The 25,972-nt window shown below is 43.5% G+C and overlaps 1 protein-coding gene across 1 annotated transcript; it reads left to right on the top strand.

The window, feature by feature from the left end:
• Positions 1 to 6,905: 6,905 nt before the first annotated feature.
• Positions 6,906 to 25,941, top strand: SIAH2 (siah E3 ubiquitin protein ligase 2). Its single transcript, XM_045030154.1, has 2 exons — positions 6,906 to 7,839; positions 24,462 to 25,941. The coding sequence occupies exons 1-2, from the start codon at positions 7,432 to 7,434 to the stop codon at positions 25,017 to 25,019; spliced, it is 966 nt and encodes a 321-aa protein (XP_044886089.1). The 5' UTR covers positions 6,906 to 7,431; the 3' UTR covers positions 25,020 to 25,941.
• Positions 25,942 to 25,972: the final 31 nt, after the last annotated feature.

The raw sequence follows: 25,972 nt of genomic DNA, 5'->3' as shown, positions 1-25,972 counted from the left end.
GAGAACACCAGCGCCCGCAGCCTGCAGCCCTGGAGTTCTCTATCCCCGGCAGGCGCGGGGCCGCTGGGCACTAGGCAGGCGCATATAAATGCCCCAGTGGGCGCCATGGCGCCCGCGGGCACCGCATTGGGGACCACTGGGATAGAGATCTATAAAATCATGATCCGTTTGGAGAAAGTGAATAAGGAAGTGTTAATTACCCCTTCACATTACACAAGAACCAGGGGTCAGCCAATGAAATTAATAGGCAGTAGGTTTAAAACAAACAAGGAAATACTTCTTCACACAACCTACAGTCAATCTGTGGAACTTGTTGCCAGGGGATGTTGTGAAGGTCAAAAATATAACTGGGTTCGAAAAAGAATTAGATGAGTTCATGGTGGAGAGGTCCATCAATGTCTGTTAGGCAAGATGGTCAGGGATGTAACCTTATGCTCTGGGTGCCCCTAACCTGTGAATGCCAGAACCTGGGACTGGACAACAGGGGATGTATCACTCGATAAATTGTCTTGTTCTTTTCATTCCCTGTGAAGCATCTGGCATTGGCTACTGTTGGAAGACAGGATCCTGGGGTAGATGGACCATTGGTCTAACCCAGAATGGCCATTCTTATGTTTTTATGTCATAGAGTTAAATAAGAAAGGATCAGGTTCCTTTTTGGAATATCTTTTGCTCAGGAATGTGTTTTAAAATCAAGCATAACACTTCAGCATAATAGGAGAGCATGGGAATGCTGCTTTATGGAGAGTTGTCAGTTTCCACCACAAACCCCCGTGTTCAGATGGTTTTAATTTTATATCTCAAATTAAATTTGAGCTGTAACTTTACATTTTAAGTGTCCATCCAGAAAAATGTTATATATTAAAACATTTTAAAGTTTGCTTGTTTTTTAGAATTCACTTGCAAAATATTTTTAATTATTTCAAAACAGTGTATTTTTGCTTGTGGTTGGATCTCTCTTCTTACCAGAATATTTTTCCTTATTTGGGTACACACACTGAATTGTTGTAAAGTTGCGCCTGACTGAACTGATGTGTATTTGTTTGTTTGTGGTGTTTGCATCTTCATTTATTTTCATTTTGAATAGAAGCATTTGTTTGGAAACACCCTCATTTGTTAAAAAGAAACAGATTTGTGTGTGTGTGTATTTGTAATGTGTGTATATGATATATAATTTAGGGCCTACTAACCATAGCAGTGAGACGCAAGTTTTGTGGCTTTTAAATGCTTTTCTGTTCTTCCATAATCAAAACAATGCCTAGTTAGTTTATAAATTGAAGAGCCTGGGTTGCTATACTGCTATAGCTGCAGACTGTCAACAGTGCCAGCAGTGTAAAAACATAGTTTAGCTTCTGTGCAAGTAACTCTTAAAGATTTTTAACAGGTCTTGATACTCAGGTGTGACACCCCAGGGCTGATAGCGAGTAGTGTGTAATGGATCACACACTAGATAGGATTTTACAGTGTAATCAATAATAGCTGAGAAGGAAAGGTTAGTGTTGTCAGTAGTTGGCTGCCTGTGTGTTCTGTCTATGTGCTGTCCTGGCTCTGGCCAAGTTGCTGGCCAAGCAGTCCTCGATCAAACTGTCCAGAAAGATTACAGACTTGGTTCAGTGGCGAAGGCCCTCGGCCAGGTTTATTGCTGACAAAGCATGGTACCAGTACCCCATAGACTCTACAGGGTGACTAAAACATGTATGCTCATGACAGGGGACCAATTCAGTCAGTGGCAGGATCTTCCACTGCTCTTCGGTCACACAAAGACACTCCTCCTTTGACTTCTTTTATACATTGATACAAACAAGTTAATTAGTACCCTTCTGATGTGGTTAGTGATCACCTGTTGGTTCAAACAAAACATCTCCATCCATTATCCTGTCCTTATCTTTAGGAGGGGTCAGTGTGTCCTTGAACCATCTTCGGGCAGCATGTTTATACCATAACTTTGTATCGGGCTGATCGAGTACTACCCTTCCAGAATGTGTTTATGTGAATGCCTAGCCCATCTTAGGAGTGCCATCTTAGGAGTGCCTGTGTTTTATCAACACCAGCCATGTTCTTGCCAACTCCATGTACTGGATATGATCTTGTAAGCAGGTGTTTGCTGTATAGCAGGGCCTAGGGCAGGGGCAGGCAAACTTTTTGGCCTGAGGGCTACATCAGGTTTCCAAAACTGAATGTAATTGTAAAGTCATAGAGTTTTAAATGGATTGAAAAATTCAGAGAAAGAATACTAGTGTAGTCGCAGACATGAAACTGCAAGATCTGGACTATTCAGTCTTTTTTACTGTTACAGTAATGGCAAGCACGGGCATCAATGGCTTGCAGTGAAGGGACCTCTCATCTGATGGAGTCAAGGACAGTGAATTTTCAAAAGCCTCAGCCACGTATTTCAAAAACTACCTTATTTCAATTTAAATCTCACTGATCCTGTGTAGTGTGCGGTTGAGTGACATTTTGAGAACATACAGACCATGATCCTTGTAACAGGCAAAGCCGCATGACTAAAAAAAGAGAATGAATAATTGCTACTGCCTACCTTGCCCTCTTCGCATTCTTGAGATGATTTCACTAAAAGTATGGCTACACTATGAAGACTATACCAGAAAAACTATGCCAGCCTGGCCCTGCAGCCTACACCAACGGAAGGGGTTTTACTGTCAGTATAGCAACACCACCTCTCTGCATGACTTAAGCTACATCGACAAGGCATTCTTCCACCAACATTACCATGTCTACACTGGAAGTTATGGTGGCATATTTATGTCAATCAGGGGTGTGATTTTTTCCCTACCCCAGACCGCCATAGCTTTGCCAATATAGCTTTCAAATGAAGATCAAGCCTGAGAAAACATACATCAGAGAAAGTCTGTGATGATCTGAGAATGTCCTGTGGCGATTCTAGCAACCACTGACACCAAGACTAAGGCCATGTCTACACTACCACTTATGTCGTCAAAACATATGTTGCTGAGGGGTGTGAAAAAGCACCCCACTAAGCGACATTAGTTTTGCCGGCACTGGTGCTTCACTCCAGTTATTTTACTTGTAATACTTCAGTGTCTGAACTTTCTGTGCTGACTGCCTTTTATTTGTCTTGCTGTGCAGTAATCATCTATTCCTGATACTGTTTAAATGAGAGTTTCATAATTATCTAAATTATTCTAATATTTGGTCAGTCTTTTCTATATTTCTAATAATCAGTGGCTCACCTTAGATCATCTGTGACTATAATATAATATTAGCTATTATCTAATAATATGTTGATTATTTCAGAGTTTTATCATCACAGATGCACAGGACAGAGAGGGGACAAAACACAGTAGTAAGAAAGACATTTTGTTCTCTCTTCACATACCGGGTTATTTTCCTCTCTTGTTAGCTACTGTAGGGGAAGCTATGAATTTAGCCTATAAAGGCCTCAGAATCAAATCCATGACTTCTTTAGTCACTTTTACAGCCACACTTAAGAATATTCTTCAAGCTATTATACTTCTTAGAAGTTTGATTTGACTCTTTTGAGGAAAAAAAAAGTCTAAAAAACTGTTCAGAAAATCAATCAGGAAAATTTTGAAGCTCGGAAAAGATCTGCAAAGGCACAAATGGGAATTGGATATCCATCCTCCATTAAAATTCAGTTGGTGTTTTGATACCTGTTTCCTATTTGTGCATTTGAAAATTTCCCCCTACGTGGTTTTCCCCTATGACATTAATGAATGTCAGATGAAATGCAAGCTCTTTTCACTATGTCTTACTGAATTATGCATTATTGAACAGTTTACTGAAATGTTTAAAAAAGTTGTAAAGTGCTGTATTGACACTAGAAATGCATGTACTAATGCCAAAAACATGTTTTCTTCTTATCAACTATATGATTTTGTGATTTTACAGGGCAGCTCAGGATTCTCTAGGCACATGGCAAAAAAAAAAAAAAATCTCCAATGCTATGACAATTACCTTTTACTCTACGTTCTGTACAGATAGTAACTTAATTAAGAATCTTGCTAGTGGCTAAAGTCAAGAATGAATCATGCAGCTGCTCATACCATAGCAACCTTTCTAATTATACCATTATACTGAAGGCCTACCAAAAAAAAAACCCTCAAAAAACAAAACAAAACAACCATGTAAGCTTCCATGAGGCAAGGAACTGTTCCTTTAAGCACAGGTAATCTCAGAGTCAAGTTACAACAACTCTCTGGAAGCTAGTCTCACTTTGCTGACAAGGCAATGCACACTAGTTATACCACTCCTTCAAAACTAACTGATTGTTATGATGGATTATGCTGAACATGGGCGATTGTACATAGGAAGTAGTTCAGTCTTATTTTTAACCTCTACACATGGTCATCGAACAAAAAAACAAACAGACCCATCCTTAAATTTGACTATTTACTATCATCAAATGTATTCCTTCTTTTTCTTCTATTTCACTCAAATTTTAAAGAGGCACTGTAAGATTATTTTTCCCCACAACCAACATTTCCTCACTTCTGTAATATTATTAAAACAGAAGGAATTTTGAAAATATCAAATTTGATTTTCTAACTTCACTCAGTGTGGACAATGAAAACAACCAAATCAGGTCCACTTTCTGATTCTCTTGCACTATAGGAAAATATTAAACGTAAAGCAAAACAACAAAACATTGCACCACCACAAAACTCTGTTTTGTCATTAGTTCTTTTTAGATTTCATGAAAATAGGCCCCAATCCTGAAAACACTAATGTATATAAACAATCCTGTTTATATTTACACATGAGTAATCCCATTGAAATTTGGGTTACAGCCTCATTTGATGTATTTTTAATTTATTCATACATGTTGGCAGTTTTTGCTGCATCCACTCCTGAGAATGGATTTCATACAAACAATGTAATTTCAAGCATCAAAATCACAGAGATAACAGTAACAAGCTGCCTACTATATTCTTCTACTGGTGTCACAAGGTGTTGCATGCTACAGTCAATACTATACAGCATTTTTCATTCTGGTATGCAGATGATAGAAGTCTATTCTTTTTCTATCCTTCCAGGAACTGCAGCTATTGACTTCTAGAACTGGACTATAACAGACTTGTTCATTATCAGCTGATGCATTACATGGTTAATCAGAATATATAATAGAAGGATTTTAAAGTAGCTTTTGCTGAATTGTGGCTTAGAGAACCAATTGATGTAGCTGCAATGGCTAAATGGATACAGGAGGAAATGCAGGAGTTTGCAGCTCTCAAAATAATGGGATCAGAGCCTTAGCTTGTAGACAGGGAAATCTTGAGACAATCCAAAAACATCAGCAAAAGTCAATTTCTAATAAGCACCAAAGATGCATTTAATCCTTTTTAGCATTACTGTGGCTAAGTGCTTTTTGGTCTTTACCCAGAGTTCCAGGGTAACAATAGTCCATAGCCCAGGGAATACTTAAGAGTCACTCTCTTTTAGGCAAGTAAGATCCTTTGATCCCATTTTAATGAGAGGAGCTATGCTCTGAAAGGATGCTGTGTAAACAAGATGCAATCAAATAAAATATGGGTAATTTCATTAGGCAGTCTTCTTTAATGCAGATTCAGTAATGTCAGAGTCAATTGGTTTTATGTTCACTGGTTGAACAGAACAAGCAATCTTCCAGCATTTACCTCACCACTGGATAATACTTAATTACACTTGCTTTGGCCCTGGTCCTGCAAACTCTTAGGCATGTGCATAACTTTAGTCAAGTGATTAGTATCAAAATTATGTATATATGTTAGTGTTTGCAAAACAAGGGTTTCTAACTTTCACATCCCTGATGTTAACTGCAGAAACTATTGAAAAAGCACTCTGAATTTTACATTATCTTAAAATCTGCCAAAGGAATTTTTGAAATGATTGTGTCATGTGTTCATGTAAAGTTATAATATATGGTGTGACTGCTATTCATAAAAGACTTGTGTAACATGATTTGAGATTAATTTAAATTTTAAGTGTGTTAAATGTGCCAGGGTGCATAGCACCAATAACCCATTATGCGGGAGGATGCCTTTACTCTTATTTGCCCTCTCACTCTCTGTCTCTCTCTCTCTCTCACACACACACACACACACACACACACTTGCAATTCCAGAATCATAGAACCATAGGTTAGAAGGGACTGCAAGGGTCATCCAGTCTAACCCCCGCCCTTGCCAAGATGCAGGATTTGCCGTGTCTAAAGCCACATGCCACACACACAGCCGTCATCTACGAGCGAAGGGAATGCAAGGGAAACATTAGCCTCCGCCCCCACCTACGTATGCAGTGTGCACTCCAGCAAAACAGTAAGACGTGGCTTTTACATCAAGCCGGCCAGCTGATGAGTCACACGAGTGGATCTGTTGAACTGCAACCACATTTCACCTAAAAATGAATTCGGTCTCCCACAACGCGCGCTCCTTATCAGGATCAGTCTCTCTCTCACGCACATAGTGCACGTGTGTCCAATCAGCAACATACATGTTTCAACGCAAAACATGGGTGGATGACAGAATTAAAAATATGCCGTTGGACTAAATGCGTCCCACAGCATGCACGAGATTCCGAAGAGACGGAGACTCGTCACAAAGAAGCCCTTATGCGGCAGGCGCTCTGGTGTATCCTTACTCCCACGGCCACGGGACATTTTTTAGACTAACTACCATAACCGTGCGGTGCAAAAACACTAGCTCCGCCTGCCACCGTGTATCGCAGTTAGTCACCCTACCCATGAACATCACCCGCGTGGCAGCCCCTCCACCACCCTTTAGTCCTGCAAAGTGCTACAGTGATGGATGCATAATAGATCACAGATGAAAACTCGGTGCCTGCTGGCGCTTTCTGTGCCATCTCCCCCACTGGATTGCGCCAGCCATGTTAGCAACCACGCAGCCCCATGGAGACAGGCAGAGGCGGCCCTCGCCCCACCACCCCCGGGCGGTGGAAGGGGGCCGTACACGTCAGACACGCCAGTGTGGGCCTGCCTCCCCCGCTGGAGTGTCAGCAAACGCCTTCCTCTTCTGCTCGTGCAGCTCCTACCCCATTTCCTCGCCCACCCCCGGGTCGCCTCTTCCTCCGCCGCCGCGCCGGGCTGGTCCGAGCGCACGGCAGCCTGGGCATGCGGCTGGGGCATGCTCAGTAAGAGCCAGGCGCTGGGAGCGGGCTGGGGCGCGACACCCTCTTCCTGCCTCTCTCGCTTGCGTCAGCTCAATGTTGCAGACGCCGGGCTGAGGAGCGCGCGTGGCCCCGCTCGGGCTGGTGGCCGAAGCTCCCCTCGGAACGCTGGGACACTTTGGAACGTCCGCGGCGTCCAATCGGCTGCTGGCGGCGGCCCGCTCCCGAGAGCGGCCCCGGAGCCGGTTTGTTGCGCGCGCGGGTCCCGCCGGGTTTCGGCGCGTGGCCACCCAGGTGCCCGCAGTTCGATGGTTGGTTCGGACCGCGATGAGCCGCCCGTCCTCCGCCGGCCCCGGTGCTAACAAACCCTGCGGCAAGCAGCAGCACGCGCCGTCCCCCGCTGCTGCCCCCGCTGCCGCCGCCACCATCTCGGCTGCCGGCCCCGGCTCCTCCGCGCTACCCGCCGCGGCCGCTGTGATCTCAGGCCCGGGAGGCGGCGGCGGCGGCGGCGGGCCGGTCTCGCCTCAGCACCACGAGCTGACCTCGCTGTTCGAGTGCCCCGTCTGCTTCGACTATGTGCTGCCCCCGATCCTGCAGTGCCAGGCCGGGCATCTGGTGTGCAATCAATGCCGGCAGAAACTGAGCTGCTGCCCCACGTGCAGGGGATCCCTGACCCCAAGCATCAGGAACCTGGCCATGGAGAAAGTGGCCTCGGCTGTCCTCTTCCCCTGCAAGGTAAGAGCATCCCCCAAGCCGCTTTCCTGCTCTGGCCGACACGGTCCCAGGGGGGACTGGATGGAGCTAAACTCCTTGCGCCTCTTTTCATCCCCGGACCGGGATGCTGCTGTCACTTCTGTAGAGCGACAAGCAAAGGCTCCTCCAAGAGCGGCCAGTAGGGAGCCCTGTCCCCCGGGTCACTAAGAAGGGGACCTGTCCTCTCAACTCCCCAGATGTCAGAATTCTGCAGAGAGGCGAGATCGTGAAAGTTTCGCTTCTCCTTTCCAGGTTCCAGTCAACAGGAACATTCTGCACCTCCCCGCCATACCGGAGGGAGGCTCCTGTCCTCGTTATTTATATGGCTATTAAACAAATCCCTGCCCCCTTTCCCAGCAGAAGCAGGAGAAGCTTCCCACATTAGTAGGAGCCCGAGGAACCCCAGTAATAGCCTATCACCCTATTCCAACAGAAACACAGGGGGGCTTCCATTCCCAGCTCTGTCAATAGACATATGGCCTCGTGCTAGGAGCACAGTTCCTTTCACGAGAAGGGTGGGGGGAAGATGAGCAATAAGAGTAGAGAGAATATATATCCTATTGTTCTTTGTCTTAAAGACACGGACAGCGTGGCTCTTCTGCATATCTGTTTACAAATTAGTGCTGCTGCCTTGCCTTAATCCTGTTTGATAGCCCTGCTGCTGCACAGTGGCATTATGCATAACTACACCATTAAGGCTTAAACAATCAACTACTAAAAATTACATAAGCATCTAATTTTTAAAAGTAATATCTCACACACGTAGATTCTTGCGGAGTCCTCTTTCACATTGCAGAGGGTTTAGACCATCCTACTGCATTTTCTTCATGCAATATACTGCTTCTTTTGTAGGACAAATGCCCACCTCTAATTAAATCACTGGAAAGAAGTAGGGGGTTAAGGTTTATATAAGTAGGCTTGTGATTTAATTTGGTGAGTAAGAGGGACACAATAGATCTTAAAAGTCATGATCACTGAATACATTTTACCTATTTGTTTAGAACACTGTTATAATTCCAAGAGATCAGAGAGAGAAAAAATCTGTCCTCTCATTTTCAGTTTGCTTACTTTATGCCTATAGACAGCACTTTGGTATTTAATCAGTTTCACATCTTTCCCTGGGCATGGTCCTCTGTAGTTTGGGTGGGTCTCTCTTAGAGTAACAAGGGACAGAAAAATATATTTTAAAAAATAGGTAATGTGATAGACCAAGGGAATCAGGGACAGATGTAGTACCTGAGACTACTGTTCACTCACTTCTGTAATTGATTAGATTTCAAATTCACAGTGTCCTTTTAAATAAAGTGTTTGGAGGAGGGATAGCTCAGTGGTTTGGGCATTGGCCTGCTAAACCCAGGGTTGTGAGTTCAATCTGGGGCAAAAATCTGTCTGGGGAGGTCCTGCTTTGAGCAGGGGGTTGGACTAGATGACCTCCAGAGGTCCCTTCTAACCCTGATATTCTAGGATCAACTCCTCCAACCACAATAAGCTCCAAAGAATATTTAGAAAAGTTTCATTTGAATTTAAGAGCTTTGATTTTATTTGATGTGGCTGTTCATTGAAAGTAGATTGTGTGAAATATATCTTAAAATATTTCCTTATGGAAATAAGCATACAAGGCATATTATACAGATTCTTGCTACACCTAGCAGAACTTTGATTTTTACAAACTACCCCAGATCCTGCAGTTAGGCTGCATGCAAGCTCAGGAGTTCATATTATCACATCTACTTGAAGAACTGGGGCAATAGGAAATATTACAAAAGGAATAGACCGTTTTACTCCATTGTGTTAATCTAGAGATTTGACTGGAGTTGATGCTTATAGTGAATTTTCCTTCTGGTTGGAAAAAGTGACAGCAGGCCATAATGGCTGCTCATTTTCCACCACCTTGTATGTCCTGTGTTCTACAGCTAAGAATATTTTTGTTCACTCTGATTTTCCAAAGTGAGGCTTGTCTTAAAACTCCAGTTTGTTTTACATATTCCTTTGTAAGTATTTATTTTTCTCATGCCCTGCCACTGTTTAAGGTTCTGTAGTTTTACAGGGTCACATGACACTATCAGCCAACAGCAGCACTCCAGGAGTGATATTTACCCGTTCTTAGTGTCTGTCATCATCTGTTTTTTAAAATATTTTATTCTTACCTAGAATTCTTACTCATTGTGCTCAAGTTCTAATGCATAATGTGTCCAATCTAAAGTATGCCACCCACCCGCCAAAAATGTGAGAGCTCTATTAGACAAGACCTGGGACTTGATAGCAAGGTACATAAATAAGTGTTACTGATGTTTTCTTTCACTAAAGGAGTTAAGTCAATGCTGGGTGGAAAGTCACTAACTCCTGTTCCACCTATGCACTGGTCTCAGTGTAAAATCTGAGGTGGATTCTATGATCACAATCTGTTAGGGTGTTCTTAAATCCTGGTTGGGAACATTGAGGGGATATCTCCAGAACATTAGCTGTTACAGCATAAAAGTTGCCTTGTGCTGAGAAGTCTTTCAGGCCAGCCTTGTTGCCTTGTGCTGAGAAGTCTTTCAGGCCAGGTCAGACCCTTCTCTTGGCCAGTGTCTTGCCAGTCAATTCCAAAAAGCTATTAATCAGCTAGAGAAGCTGTGAGGAAGTTGGGATTTTCTGTAATATTTTTATGAAACGTGTACTTTGCATTGCTACCCAGAGGAGGAAAAAGAGTTAAGCCTGCTCTTGGGAGCAGCACACAGGACATGAGGTGTGGGTGTTGCCTCTCTGTCTGGACTGCAATGAATAGAGTTGTTGAGGAACTGGTTGGAACCTGCTGAAAGCAACGCCTATTAATGCAGAGTCCAAAAGAGACAATGGAAAGCCTCAGGGGCCGGAACATTGACACCTAGGAAACAATGACCAAGAGGAAGGTTTCAGAGTTGCAGCCCTGTTAGTCTGTGGGTATGGCTACACTTGCAGCTGTACAGCGCTGCCGTGGGAGCGCTCCCGCGGCAGCGCTTTGAAGTGCGAGTGTGGTCGCGGCGCCAGTGCTGGGAGAGAGCTCTCCCAGCGCTGCAGGTACTCCACCTCCCCGTGGGGATTAGCTTACAGCGCTGGGAACCGTGCTCCCAGCGCTGGGGCACTGTTTACACTGGCACTTTACAGCGCTGTAACTTGCTGCGCTCAGGGGAGTGTTTTTTCACACCCCTGAGCGAGAAAGTTGCAGCGCTGTAAAGTGCCAGTGTAGCCAAGGCCTATATCTGCAAAAAGAATAGTAGTACTTGTGGCACCTTAGAGACTAACAAATTTATTTGAGCATAAGCTTTTGTGGGCTACAGCCCACTTCATCGGATGCATGCAGTGGAAAATACAGTGGGAAGACAGATATATAGATATATATATCTATATATATATACACACAGAGAACATGAAACAATGGGTGTTACTGTACAAACTCTAACAAGAGTGATCAGTTAAGGTGAGCTATTACCAGCAGAGGAGAGAAAAGCTTTTAAAAAAAAACTTCAAAAACAGACTCCAATGAGAGACTGCTGAATTGGAATTAATTTGCAAAATGGACACCATTCAATTAGGCTTGAATAAAGACTGGAAGTGGATGGGTCAGTACACAAAGTTTCAGAATAGCAGCCGTGTTAGTCTGTATCCGCAAAAAGAACAGGAGTATTTGTGGCACCTTAAAGACTAACAAATTTATTTTAGCATGCTAAATTTGTTAATCTTTAAGGTGCCACAAATACTCCTGTTCTTTTTGAGTACACAAAGTAAAACTATTTCCCCCATGTCGTCCCCCCCCTTCCTCACACCTTCTTGTCAACTGCTGCACATGGACCATTTTGATTACCACTACAAAAAGTTTTTTTCTCTCCTGCTGGTAATAGCTCACCTTAACTGATCACTCTCATTAGATAAGTGAATTTACATTAAATTCCATTGCTAGCAAGATCGAGAGACGTGATGGTTTGCAGTTATGGGAGAATTTCCAGGATTTTTCTGAGATTAATCAAAAATAAACAATGGCAGGTTTGTTTGGCAGTTTGTAGGGGTAGATGCTTTGTTGGTTTTCAATGAAAATAATATTTACTGTGAGCTTTTCTTTCTTTCAAGGCCTCCTGAAGTTGTGGGTTTCCGGCTGCTGCTCCATGCAGTGCCCCAGTGTACACTAAGGAGGTGACGTAATTCTCACAGTGGAACTCCACTGCTGTACCTGTGAAGAGTCTGGTAATTGCCCTTTGTAGTACAGTGTATGTACGGCTCTGCTAAGTCTCCAGTTCGTATTTTTAAAGCTTTACAAACAGAACACGCACTGTACTAAGAAGAGGGCACTTACCTGACACTCGATAGGCCAGCTACATGCTTCAGCAATGTGGAGCGTCATCCATCACCAGCATTAAACGAATTTCACTGAATTTTTTTTTAAATATTGATTATTGTCGTTCTAGTTTGCAGTAAATTGGATGCAGAATGTCTCTCTTGTTCTTAATATTTGGCACAGTCATCCTGCAGTTATGAAGTTAGAAGTGTTTTGCGAGGTATCTTAATTCTGTTTTTAAAAGAACGATTTAACCATGGGAATGGGGCATCGGTCAGATCTCTTCAGCCAATTTTCAGCAGTCCTGGGGCGGGGGGTATGAACAAGCTGTCCTGTTACTAATTATAGCTGACATCTTTAGATTTAATTTGAAACGTCACAGTTTTTCATGTAGGCAGATTAAATATTTAAATCTTACTGCATTTTTAAACTTTTTTTTTTTAATTTAGTGAACTGAAGTACATATATTTTCCAATATAGGTTTTGGAGATGCAATTCTAATTCAATTATTCTTAAAAGTTTAGCTAGAGATCCTTTAAACCTTTACACTTTCATAATGTCTCAAAGTACCTGACAGACAGCTAAGCCTCACAACAATACAATAATGGCTGAAGCCAATAGTGTGTAACACCAAATGGTGTTGATTCGCTTCGCTGTTGATGTAACTTCATGACAAGACCTGAGAGAGAATGCTTGATAACAGAAGCAGGCAGAACTTAATGACCCAGGTTGAAAGAACACTTGTTAAAATCAGTACTCTGATGAAGGGTACCATGGGATATTTATGGTCATTAGAAAAACAAACTGTTGAGCAATAGTCAACATGGTTTCTGTAAAGGGAAATCGTGTCTTACTAATCTATTAGAGTTCTTTGAAGGGGTCAACAAACATGTGGACAAGGGGGATCCAGTGGACATAGTGTACTTAAATTTCCAGAAAGCCTTTGACAAGGTCCCTCGCCAAAGGCTGTTACGTAAATTAAGTTGTCATGGGATAAAAGGGAAGGTCCTTTCATGGATTGAGAACTGGTTAAAAGACAGGGAACAAAGGGTAGGAATTAATGGTAAATTCTCAGAATGGAGAGGGGTAACTAGTGGTGTTCCCCAAGAGTCAGTCCTAGGACCAGTCCTATTCAACTTATTCATAAATGATGTGGAGAAAGGGGTAAACAGTGAGGAGGAAATGTTTGCAGATGATACTAAACTGCTCAAGATAGTTAAGACCAGGGGTCTCAAACTCAAATGACCCCGAGGGCCGCATGAGGACTAGTGCATTGGCCCGAGGGCCGCATCACTGACACGCCCCCTTGCTGCCCCTGGCCCCACCCCCAATCCACCCCTTCCATGAGGCCCCGCCCCTGCCCTGTCTCTTCTCCACCTCCTCCCCTAAGCGCGCGCAGTTTTAATAAATATATACACTCAGTAATGCACCTCACTCAAAGGACAAAACACGCACTTAGATTTACTGCCTAAGGCTCTGGGAGGGAGTTTGGGTGGGGGAGGGGTCTGGATGCAGGCTCTGTGCTCGATGCAGGCTCCAGGCTGCGGCAGGGGGTGGGGGTGCAGGCTTTGGGACGGAGTTTGGGGATAGGAGGGAGTGCAGGGGTGAGGGCTGTGGGGCTGAGGGCGAGGGGTACATGATGCAGGAGGGGGCTCAGGGCTAGGGAAGAGGGTTGGGCTGTGGGGTGAGGGCTGTGGATGAGGGGTTCATGATGCGAGGGGGCTCAGGGCTAGGGAAGAGGTTTGGGCTGTGGGGTGAGGGCTGTGGATGAGGGGTTCATGATGCGAGGGGGCTCAGGGCTAGGGAAGAGGGTTGGGCTGTGGGGTGAGGGCTGTGGATGAGGGGTTCATGATGTGAGGGGGCTCAGGGCTAGGGAAGAGGTTTGGAGTGTGGGGTGAGGGCTGTGGATGAGGGGTTCATGATGTGGGGGCGCTCAGGGCTGGGGCAGAGGATTAGGGTGCGGGGGGATGAGGGGTTCATGATGTGGGGGCGCTCAGGGCTGGGGCAGAGGATTAGGGTGCGGGGGGAGGAGGGGTACATGATGTGGGGGCGCTCAGGGCTGGGGCAGAGGATAAGTGGTGGGGGGTAGGAGGGCTCTGGCTGGGGCTGAGGATTAGGGTGCAGGGGGATGAGGGGTTCATGATGTGGGGGTGCTCAGGGCTGGGGCTGAGGATTAGGGTGCGGGGGGAATGAGGGCTCTGGCTGGGGCTGAGGGTTTGGGGTTGGAGAGGCTCAGGGTAAGGGAAGCCTGCCTTGCCAGTACTGGCGGAGGGCAGGCACTAGGACCCTGCACCCTAATCCTCAGCCCCAGCCAGAGCCCTCATCCCCCCACACCCGAATCCTCTGCCCCAGCCCGGAGCGCCCCCACATCCTGAACCCCTCATCCCCCCGCACCCTAATCCTCTGCCCCAGCCCTGAGCACTTCCCTTCCCCCCCCCCCCGCCCGGCCCCGGCGGGTCCCGCTTCCCTTCCCCCGGCCCGGCCCCGGCGGGTCCCGCTTTCCCCCCCCCCTTACCCGAGCGCGTCTCCGGCGGTCCCGCTCAGAGCCGCGTGGGGAGGGGGCGGGGCTGTGAGCTCCACGCCGAGCGCAGCGCTCAGCCCAGAGCTCCCAGCCCCGCCCCCTCCCCACGCGGCTCTGAGCGGGGCGGGGCTCAGGCGCTCGGACGGAGACTCGGCGCTCTATGCGCCGAGGCTCCAGGAGAGGGGTGGAGGCGGGAGCCTCCGCTTTTCTCTTGAGGGCCCTTGCGGAGCTCCCCTGGGGAGCTCCGCGGGCCGCAGGGAAGAGCTCCGCGGGCCGCATGCGGCCCGCGGGCCGCATGTTTGAGACCCCTGGTTAAGACCAAAGCAGACTGTGAAGAACTTCAAAAAGATCTCACAAAACCTAAGTGATTGGGCAACAAAATGGCAAATGAAATGTAATGTGGATAAATGTAAAGTAATGCACATTGGAAAAAATAACCCCAACTATACATACAATATGATGGGGGCTAGTTTAGCTGCAACGGGTCAGGAAAAAGATCTTGGAGTCATCATGGATAGTTCTCTGAAGATGTCCACGCAGTGTGCAGAGGTGGTCAAAAAAGGAAAAAGGGGATAGAGAATAAGACTGAGAATATATTATTGCACTTATATAAATCGATGGTACTCCCACATCTCGAATACTGTGTACACATGTGGTCTCCTCATCTCAAAAAAGATATTCTAGCACTAGAAAAGGTTCAGAAAAGGGCAACTAAAATGATTAGGGGTTTAGAGAGGGTCCCATACGAGGAAAGATTAAAGAGGCTAGGACTCTTCAGCTTGGAAAAGAGAAGACTAAGGGGGGACATGATAGAGGTATATAAAATCATGAGTGATGTGGAGAAAGTGGATAAGGAAAAGTTATTTACTTATTCCCATAATACAAGAACTAGGGGTCACCAAATGAAATTAATATGCAGCAGGTTTAAAACAAATAAAAGGAAGTTCTTCACGCAGCTCACAGTCAACTTGTGGAACTCCTTACCTGAGGAGGTTGTGAAGGCTAGGACTATAACAGCATTTAAAAGAAAACTGGATAAATTCATGGTAGTAAAGTCCATAAATGGCTATTAGCCAGGATGGGTAAGGAATGGTGTCTCTAGCCTCTGGCTTTGGCTACACTTACACTTCAAAGCACTGCCGCGGCAGCGCTTTGAAGCGCTAAGTGTAGTCAAAGCGCCAGCGCTGGGAGAAATCTCTCCCAGCGCTGTCCGTACTCCACCTCCCTGTGGGGAATAACGGACAGCGCTGGGAGCCGCGCTCCCAGCGCTGGGGCTTTGACTACACTGGCGCTTTGCAGCGCCGGAGAGGGTGTGTTTTCACACCCTGCTGCAGCGCTGCAAATTTGTAAGTGTAGCCAAGCCCTCTGTTTGTCAGAGGATGGAGATGGATGGCAGGAGAGAGATCACTTGATCATTACCTGTTAGGTTCACTCCCTCTGGGGCACCTGGCATTGGCCACAGTCGGTAGACAGGATACTGGGCTAGATGGACCTTTGCTCTGACCCAGTACGGCCGTTCTTATGTTATTAATCTGTATAACCTCTGAAAGCCAGTCCATAGCTGTATAGTGCCCCGTAACAATCTACAAGATTCATTACTGACTCAGGGGGGAGAATGACACCTCCTGAATGAATCATCAGTGCCACTTACTGCAACATTTTAAGTTCAGTGACAGTCATTGGTTGGGACCCTATTTAGCTTGTGAACTAGATCACAGGACAAGGTGGGATGAGTTTAGGTGTTTTATTGAGTTTTTAAAAACTTAGGAGTTTGTTTCTCTCTGTTCAGTTTTCAAATGAGAATTAATCTCATGATTGTAATAACATGGAATGTAGAACTAAAACACAGCTTTTCTTTTTAAATCCAATATAGGAAGAAGTTCAGAGAGTCAGATGCCTCGCTGTGATGCATTCTTGGCCTAAAAAGAACAAAACATTCCATGCATTCTTTTCAGATATGCTTGCTTGCCCAGTTTTCATTTTTTTTAAAGTGTCCTATCTTAATCTAATGTGACAGTTAGTATTTCCTAGTTGCCCTTAATGAAATCAATGCATCACCCCCCAAAGCAACTATTCTCATGGCAATAATTACAGTTCATGTTGTATTGAAACTGACTAGAGGTCCATCTAGGTTGAAAACCTGTCTGACAGTGGCCATTGCCGGGTTGGACTTATGCTTTATTATTATTATTGTATTTAATTTATTTATTGCTGCTTTATGATGATTAAAGGAGGCCTGAAAGGGGGGCATGAATGTAGGTGTTAACAGAAGACAAGCCTTGACATTTCCAGTATTTGTTGGAGAGCATCATGGATGACTCAGAAATGGGCACAGAAAGCTTTCTGAGACCTTAACTGAAAGTATGACCTCCCCTCCCCCCCCCCCCCAAGTTCAAAAACACTTACTTACATGTCTCCTAGCCTCACTGCTAGTGGTAGGAAATACTGATAAGCGATTACAAATCTTGATGAAAACAGCTCCCTCTACTCAGGCTTTCCTTTAATCAAGCTATTTTCTCTATTTTATAGTGATATTTTTAGCAAAGCAAATACATTTAACCAGTTCACTTTACAGGATAAAACAAAAGATGGGCTTGTTGATTCTTTAACCAAGTTCTTTTCTCTCCTGTTCTTTAAATAAAAAGGTGTAACCAATAAAACCTAACAAGATTTTAAACAGTCTGAATAAAAAGCACCTCATCTCTTTCTGCGTCAAGTTTCTCCTCTTTGGTATATCTGTTATTAACCTATCAGTTCCCCAGTTGGCCAGAAGCTCCCAGCACAGACAAACCCTGACTGACTCATGTAAATAAAACCAAGCAGAATTTTTTTTGCACCTTCTTTAAACATCGTAAAGAAGCAAGAAAATGTACACACACACCCTTCCCCACCCCACTCCCTTTTGCAGCTCAGGTATCTTGCTTTGGATAGGGTCATTGGAAACATTAAGTACATGGACTTTAATAGTTCCATTGGAAAAAAAACAAACCTTCCCTGCAAACTACTACTAATTGTGAGACAGAGACAATATAAAATAAGGAGTGGAAGGAAACAAGTAGAAATCATCTTACTCTCTGTTGAGCACTTATATCCTTCCCCTCTTCTCTAGAATTGTCTCCGACTTTCACTTTCGTCTATTTCTGGGCAATGAGTCCCAGCAGATCCACTGTTGATCTTCAGTGCAGATGCAAGGCAATTCAATTCACAGGAAGTTTCAACCTAATACTTTAAGTGCTGTGTCAGTATAAATTTGGGAAGGACGCCAGCTATAGTGATTTGAGTCCACATATTCTGTAAAGTGTTTCAATCCTTGCTTGAAACATGTGGATGTGTAGATAGCACAAAGTTAATTACAAAGCTTAACTTTGCATTTTGGAGCCTTTACTTCTGTTGCAGTTGGGAGAATTTTGGAAAAATGGTTTCCTCAGTATTACCTTTGCAATTAACTTATCTTGCTTGGTATGTTCTGACCTGCAGAGCTGCTCTGATACCATTAACACTGACTGAGAAAAGGGGAGGGATGTAGCTTAGATTGGAAGATGAAATAATTGAGGCGGGAAAAAGGCATGGGGACTGGAACGGTCAGAGGCTTACTTGGTGATGGGATTTGGAGCTTTTCATCTCTGGCTTATGAGTTCAAATGTAGTCTGAGTGACTGAAAGCTGTTAAAGCTGATAGTTCAGTGGGAAATAGGCTGGGACCTGATCCTGCATTTCTTTATGCATCCAAATCTCCCGCAGGAGGCCTGCAGGAAACATAGAATTGGGTCACTGCCATATATATGCACCAGTTAGTACTGGGTCTGAAGAGCATGCCAGAGGTGGATACAAAAGATGGAGTGGCAAGTAACTACTCCTCTGTCTTTCCTAACTGTTGGAGAATGGGCAGAGTGCTGGGGTTTTCCCAGGCTGATGTTTCTGCTCTTTGCATAGGAGCTCCATCCTTCGCCCCAGCCTCTGGCTGGTAGGAATCTGCTAAACTGGAAATCCTACTTCCTACTAGCTGTTGGAAAGTAGAAGGAGATTTCTGCCTCTCACTGATGGAAAAGGGGTGGAAATAGTAAGAATATCTCCTACTTTCTACTCCTCTCTCAACCTCTCTTTGTATGTGGGAGAGGGGGTGTCTTTCTTCACCATGAGTAATTTCTGTGCTGCTGCACATACTTCTCCCAAAGAGCAAGAAAGTGAAATTAACCAGGGTATTTTCCACTGGCATTTGTCTTCCATGCTTAGAAAGCATCTATTTATTGTTTATACAGTGCCCCAAAGTGTACAATAGAGAAAACCAAGGTTTATAGGAATAGGGTCATGTGGTTTCTCAGTTATGGCCTGTGCCCATCTGGATGGGTTACAAAGGCTTTTTGAAAATATATATAGCATTATATAATTATCTACTTGCTTCTTATGGACATTATGAAAGAAGTGAGTCTTACAGGATTTAACAGTGTTAAGTCACTGAAATTTTAAAATACTTACAGAATGCTCTAGGCGCTTTTCAAAACTTGAAAAGCACATCATCCTCTGAGTCAAAATCCTTGTTAAAGACATACGAAAATATCATCTTGCTATCTTTCCTCTCTTAAATAAATATGGAATTGAAATGGTTAGCTGTAGAAAAGTGCTGTTTAGTCAGCAAGGATTTTTTTTTTATATGGATTTAGCTTCTCTTGTGGTCTCAGGTGACTTTGTAATGATGCTGTAGATTGGAGAAAATAAACCTTGTGAACTCACAGCTGTATGAATGGCTATTAAAATCTAATTAATTATACAGTACTTGTGTGAGATTGCAGTAGTTCAGTTGCTTAGGAAGCTGAAACTTGGCAATGTGGCCTAGCTAACTGAGCAGTGCAATGTGCTTTTTTAGATGAACTACTTATTAAAAAATGTGCAGTGAAATAATTAGAGTTTTAAATGCTGCTGTTTACTTTGAGCTATAAAACTGCAGTGGCTTCATATAATTACACATCAACCGATATTTGTGTCTTCTACAATATTTTAGCATTACCTTTCATGATAGTATTTCACAAAGTACTTCGTGCCTGAGTGATCATTGCTGTGGCCATAGAAATGACATGACCCTGTGCAGAACTGCACTCCCGATTAGTAAAACTCATGCTACTTCCTGCTTGCGTTTTAGTTTATGATAGAATTTGCTTCAGATTTACACAGCCACAAACTTAGTCCCCTTGTATTAGCTTTGAGGACTCCACTGGGGGAAATGTCTTGTATACCTTTGTAGCAAACTTGCTAATGGGCAACTACATGGAATGGGCCCAGTTACATTTAATACGAATATATATATGAAAACATTTTAGGATTTCCCCCATTGCTACATGAATGGGTTCTTAGTGATTAGGGTGACCAGATGTCTCGATTTTATAGGGACAGTCCCAATTTTTGGGTCTTTTTCTTATATAGGCTCCTATTACCTCCCACCCTCATCCCAATTTTTCACGTTTGCTGTTTGGTCACCCTATTAGTGATATGAGTAATTTGATTTAAGAATACATTTTGTAAATTAGGAAGGAAATAATCAGATTTCTGTATTTTTCGTTATTGCATATATTCCAGGAGTCTCAGGGAAGTAAGTGGCTTGATTTTTTTCAGGGATTTTAAACCCACATTTCCTGACATCACTGGGATCGGTGGTGCTCGGCACTTTATGAATTTAGACCACAGGTACATTAGATATAGAGATGTTGTTTCAAGAAATATGCCAGTTGCAGATCTTGCCTTCCAGCTAACTCTACCAGATAATCAGATGCTTCTAAGCCCTCTAAAGACAAGTGTACTCATTACAATAAAACCTAATAAACTCACAGTATTGTGTAATTAACTTTTGACTTGAGAAAAAATTTGAATTTCCCTTTGTGCTTCATGGTTACCTCGCAACTTTATCAGAAGTTTACATAAACAAGGCAAACTAAGTCTGACTGTTAACATACATAGAAAAATTAATCTTTCATTGGTAGACAAATATGCAACCCTTAATTTTAATTGTCCATACACAAATAAACACATCAGATAGGGAGGTAGAATGACAGCTTTCCTAGTCAGGTAAATATGCCAGCTGTTTGGCATTTCATATTTATGTGATGAATATTTACTCTCTACCCGGTGATCTAGCACTGATTCTGTGTTCCGTGACTTCAGACCTTATTTTAAATCTTTCAAAACTAGAAAGGTAAAACAAGCATTCTCTTACTCTCAAGTGCATGGTTGGCTGGTTCTTGCTCACATGCTCAGGGTCCAGGGGCGGCTCCAGGCCCCAGCTGCCAAGTGTGTGCTTGGGGCGGCATGCTGCCGGGGGCGCTCTGCCAGCCTCCGGGAGGGCAGCAGGCAGGCAGCCTTCGGCGGCATGCCTGCGGAGGGTCCGCTGGTCCACCGGAGCCGCGGGTCCGGCGACTGTCAGAGCGCCCCCCGCGGCATGCCGCCGTGTTTGGGGCGGCGAAATATCTAGAGCCGCCCCTGTCAGGGTCTAACTGATAAGCATATGTGGGTGAGGTCAGACAGGAATTTCTACCAGGTGAGATTGGCAGTGACCTTAGGGATGGGGGGCGGGGTGGGGTTGCCTTCCACTGCAGCATGTGGGTATGGGGCACTTGCCAGGAATATCTCAATCATTTTACTGGCATTGTAGGCGTCTCAGGCAATAGTGCGTGTCAGTCCCTTCTATTTTCTCACTGTGCTGCATGTACTTTAGTGTCCTGGGGGCTGCAATACTTAGGTCTAATTTCAGTTGTTCAGGTAGCGTGTGGGTGCGGGGTGGTGTTGGTGGCCTATGATATAGATGACTTGGTGGTCCCGTCTGTCCTTACGCTTTATGATTCTGCTTAGAATTACTTATTACATTTGCCCAAGATCTAACAAGAGTAACATCAGCTGATACTTTCTAATTTTGAGGCACAACAGGTTCTTTTAAGGCTTGCAGGACACAAAGCTGTGAAAGAAGTAGATGATGATTTGACATTTTTATTAATAGTTCCAATTCTGCTTTCATTCCCTATCTTTTCCTGATGGATGTTTATTTTCCCAGTATTTACCCTGCTGATATTTTATTGTTCTCATGTTTTGTTTTTTAATGTGTAGTGAAGCCCCTCTGCATTGTTTGCACGGTGCTGAATCGACATTGGTTGTTCTGAATGAAGTTACTCGCTCGGTTTTACATAAACTAGGCAGAGGCCAAACAATTTTAACAGTAGCAGAAAATGCAGCTTTGCTAGAGAAGCAGAGGTTTGCTAAGGGTGCTGTAGAACTAGCTGCTTCTAACCTAAGAAGCCTGCTAACAAATGGAAGGTACTGGAGCATACAGGAGACTTGGGATTCAGGGCGGTGACAGCCTATTTAACAGGCTTTACTCACCTACGGTGAGAAAAGTATCATTGTGGGTTGGACACTGAAATCTATGTTTAACTGAATGCTTCACGTGGCAAGGATGAGGTTAGAAGCTAAAGCAGCACTCTCACATACCATATAATTTTGGGCAAGGCTTATCCACATCACCAGAGCTCACACTTTTCAAATACTGAACATTCATCAGGAAACTCCTATTTAACCCTTTGGGGGACTGTCCTTAAATGACAAGTAAGAGTGTTATGCCACGAGAGCAGCTTTCCAGCCACAAAGCGCAGTGTTTGGGGGCTGTTCAAAGTTGGTTTTTAAAAAACATGGTAAGTGATAGGCTATGTTTTTTCAAAGAAATGTGAAGTATTTACAGTGATGTTCTTCTAACAAAATCACTGCCCCTTCACTGGTCTCTCTCTAAAATAGTGCCTTGAATACAAATATAACTGAACTTCAGTTCTCTCTTGCATTCTGTTTTGTTTTAACTTCCAAACGAGTGTGTCACTATCATAAAGACTTATTTGCACCATGAGCCGCAATCAGGCTAAAATCTTTTCCTGGGAAGAATGCTTAGGCTAAAGACTGACTTGTTTCATGTCTGCCTGCACCTAACACTGTGTGTCTGGAACAATCTGCTTTTTATGCATGCGTGCACAAACAGCAGTGCAGCAATCCTGACAAATGGCAGCATTTGGCCTCAATTGTGGCTGTGCCCTTTGACACAAGGACCCCTTCTTTCTGCTGTCACTGTGGTGGAGCAGAACTCATGGCTTGTCTGCTTACTGGGCACACCTAAACAAATCTCTTAGCAGAGGATTAAACAGTGGGGGGAGGGGCGGATACAGTAAATGCAGAGCTTTGTTAACTCTTTAGTGACATCTGAAACAGAAGTCTGTACTCTGGTGTTCTTCCACTACACATGTTAGCAGCATGACAGGTATAATAACTGAGATGACATTGAATCGAAGCCCTTGTTTCTCAGGCATTTAACCCTCGGAACTGAAATTCCTTTTGCGTGTTCTGACTCAGAAATAGCTGTTTAAAAAATAAACATTTGGAAAAACTGCATTTAACCTTGATTTTTTTTTTTAAACTGGTCAGATAATTATTAAGAAACAACCCTTTTTTACTTGTTCATATCACCAGAAACTCTTTCCAGACGTGTTGGTATTTTTGTATTTGGTATTTAATTCAGCTTCTAGATCACTGAGTTTGCCATTCTTACACCTAAAGCTTAGTCCTCTGTCCCATTCCTTGGGAAAGAGGGAGACTTTTTTTTTTTTTGCTTCATTTTGGAATCACCTCTTAACTCCAATGATCAGGAAACATTTTGGATAAAGGGTATTGTGGTAGATATTCAACTCACCTGTCCTGTTAGCATGTAAGATCTTCCAATCAACATCTAAGGTCCTCCATCAAATCTTGACATTCCTGATCCTGTTCACTTAAATAAAAATGTCCTTTGGGGCCTTCTTTGTATAACATATAAACAAAGGATGCAAACCCAATTTAAAAAACAAAACAAACTTTTGCAGGTCAACATTAACCTTGTTCACTGTGAATGTTGCTGCTTTTACAGATCCAGACTAACACGGCTACCCCTCTGATACTGGGAATAAAATGATTGTAAATAAATCAGTGCATGAAAAAGATAAGGGATGAGGTTGAGAAAAGAAGTTTGCCTCCCCTGTTATGCTCCTACTTTGTTATTCATTAGCCAGGTGGAGAGTGAAAACTCTTGCTTAATCCATTTTCTTTTGAATTATAGATGTATATATTGTGGAGGGCTTATGGCTGTCAGTGTAGAAAGTGTTCTGGCTTGTCTCACAGCTGTGACAATGTGATATTCATGTTCTTGGCTGAAGGGGAAAAGCTTTCCCATTAAGGGACTGTTGCTGTGTAAGGGTGAAGAAATATGTGCTTTGTTTAAGGAATGTTGAATTTGCTATAAGTATGTAAAGGTGCATTTTCTGGTTTAAAACAAATAAAAACATGTCCTTACCTGTATGGCTCAGGGACTATTAAAACAGAGAGCTTTAAACAAAAATCTCACTTCTTAGGCTTTCACCTTACTTGTATGGTAAAAATAGTCAGTTTCACTCTCTTTGATTCTCATGCAGTGGTAGAGTGAGACTGCAAACATTTAAATTAAAATAAAATCTTTCATTGAATGGGACACAAATACTAGTAATGCTGCACTTTCTAAGAGTGTGTTCTAATAGAATATTCGTGTTTATCAATTCCCATTTAAAAGTATATGAAGCAGGAATCCATTTGGGGATAAAATAAAGCTCAGCTCTAAATCCAGAGCATTTAAAAACATATAATGTAAAATTTAGAATGAAATGAGGGCTCTTACTGATGCTGCATTTTGCAGTTCACAGTTGGGAACTTTAGAACATTAAATCTGGATGTATATCTTGATGGCCTGTGTTTTGTCTCCTTCCAGTATGCCACTACAGGCTGTTCCCTGACACTCCACCATACAGAAAAGCCGGAGCATGAAGACATCTGTGAATACCGTCCCTACTCCTGTCCATGTCCTGGTGCCTCCTGTAAATGGCAGGGCTCTTTGGAAGCCGTGATGTCCCACCTCATGCACGCCCACAAAAGCATTACCACCCTTCAGGGAGAAGACATAGTCTTTCTCGCCACGGACATTAACCTGCCAGGAGCTGTTGACTGGGTCATGATGCAGTCTTGCTTTGGTCACCATTTCATGCTGGTGTTGGAGAAACAGGAGAAGTATGAGGGTCACCAGCAGTTTTTTGCTATTGTGTTGCTCATTGGCACTCGCAAACAAGCAGAGAACTTTGCATACCGACTGGAGCTGAATGGTAACCGGCGCAGGCTGACCTGGGAGGCAACGCCCCGCTCCATTCACGATGGGGTGGCTGCTGCCATCATGAACAGCGACTGTCTAGTTTTCGATACAGCTATAGCACATCTTTTTGCAGACAATGGAAACCTTGGCATCAATGTGACTATTTCTACGTGTTGTCCGTGATTATATGTGTCGTTAGTGAAACCGAGGGTTGTCTGGGCATAGTGCTTTACATTCTTAAGGGTTTTTTAAAATGATACTCAACTATGTCTTCATATATATCTCTTAGGATTCCTAATTTAGCCAACATTTTGTAACAACTTTCTCTTTGGGTTGTAAGTCATGGCTAACCAGACAAGATGAGCGAGTGTCCTATCAATTATCCGAACAGGAAAAGGGTTTTTTTAGAATTCTTGGATGCTTTTTGAAGATTTTTTACCACTTTTAAAAACAACAGAGCTTCCATTAGACATATGTCTTTAATAGACTTGAGAGTCTATTTTTCTCTTTGAAGTGCACCCAAAGCTCCCCTCAAGAGGAGTTATCCAAGGAGAAAACAGGCACCTCTTGACTTACTCCCCTGCTGGGCTTTTAAAAAGAGAATAAACAAATAGCTTCAAGTGTGGTACCCATGAGAGGTTATTGTGACTCAGAGAGGAACAAAAGGTACTTTGGTATAGGTTCCCTTGCTGCTCTGATTCCCTCTTCTTTATTTAAAAAAAAAGAAAGAAAGAAAGAAAGAAAGAAAGAAAGAAAAGAAAAAAAACAAACAGTTGTGTTGGCTCACTTGCTGTGTCTTTAAAAAATGAACCAGGCCTGATCCTGCAAAGTGTTGAGCATCTTCTGCTCCCATTCACTTTGTTTAAAGTTCAGTATGCCTGGAACATTTTACAAGGACCCTGGATCAGGTGCTAGTAAAGCAAGAGGCGCATATCTAATAGTTCTCAAACAGCTAGGAGTTGATCATATAGCGGTGCATTCAGGTTGTTTACATGTGGCTTCCCCTGGAGACATACTTGATTATTGATATTGTCAGAGATTGATTAGAATAATACAGTGAAAGCTTTATGGCCAGTGTCATGTCATTTGCTATTTAAGTTTTTGTTGCCATATTTACTTTAGTTTTTTAATAAATA

Source organism: Mauremys mutica, chromosome 9, assembly GCF_020497125.1.
Source record: "Mauremys mutica isolate MM-2020 ecotype Southern chromosome 9, ASM2049712v1, whole genome shotgun sequence".
NCBI lineage: Eukaryota > Metazoa > Chordata > Testudines > Geoemydidae > Mauremys > Mauremys mutica.
Note: the sequence above shows the minus strand (reverse complement) of the source record. Positions and strands in the feature narration are given on the sequence as shown.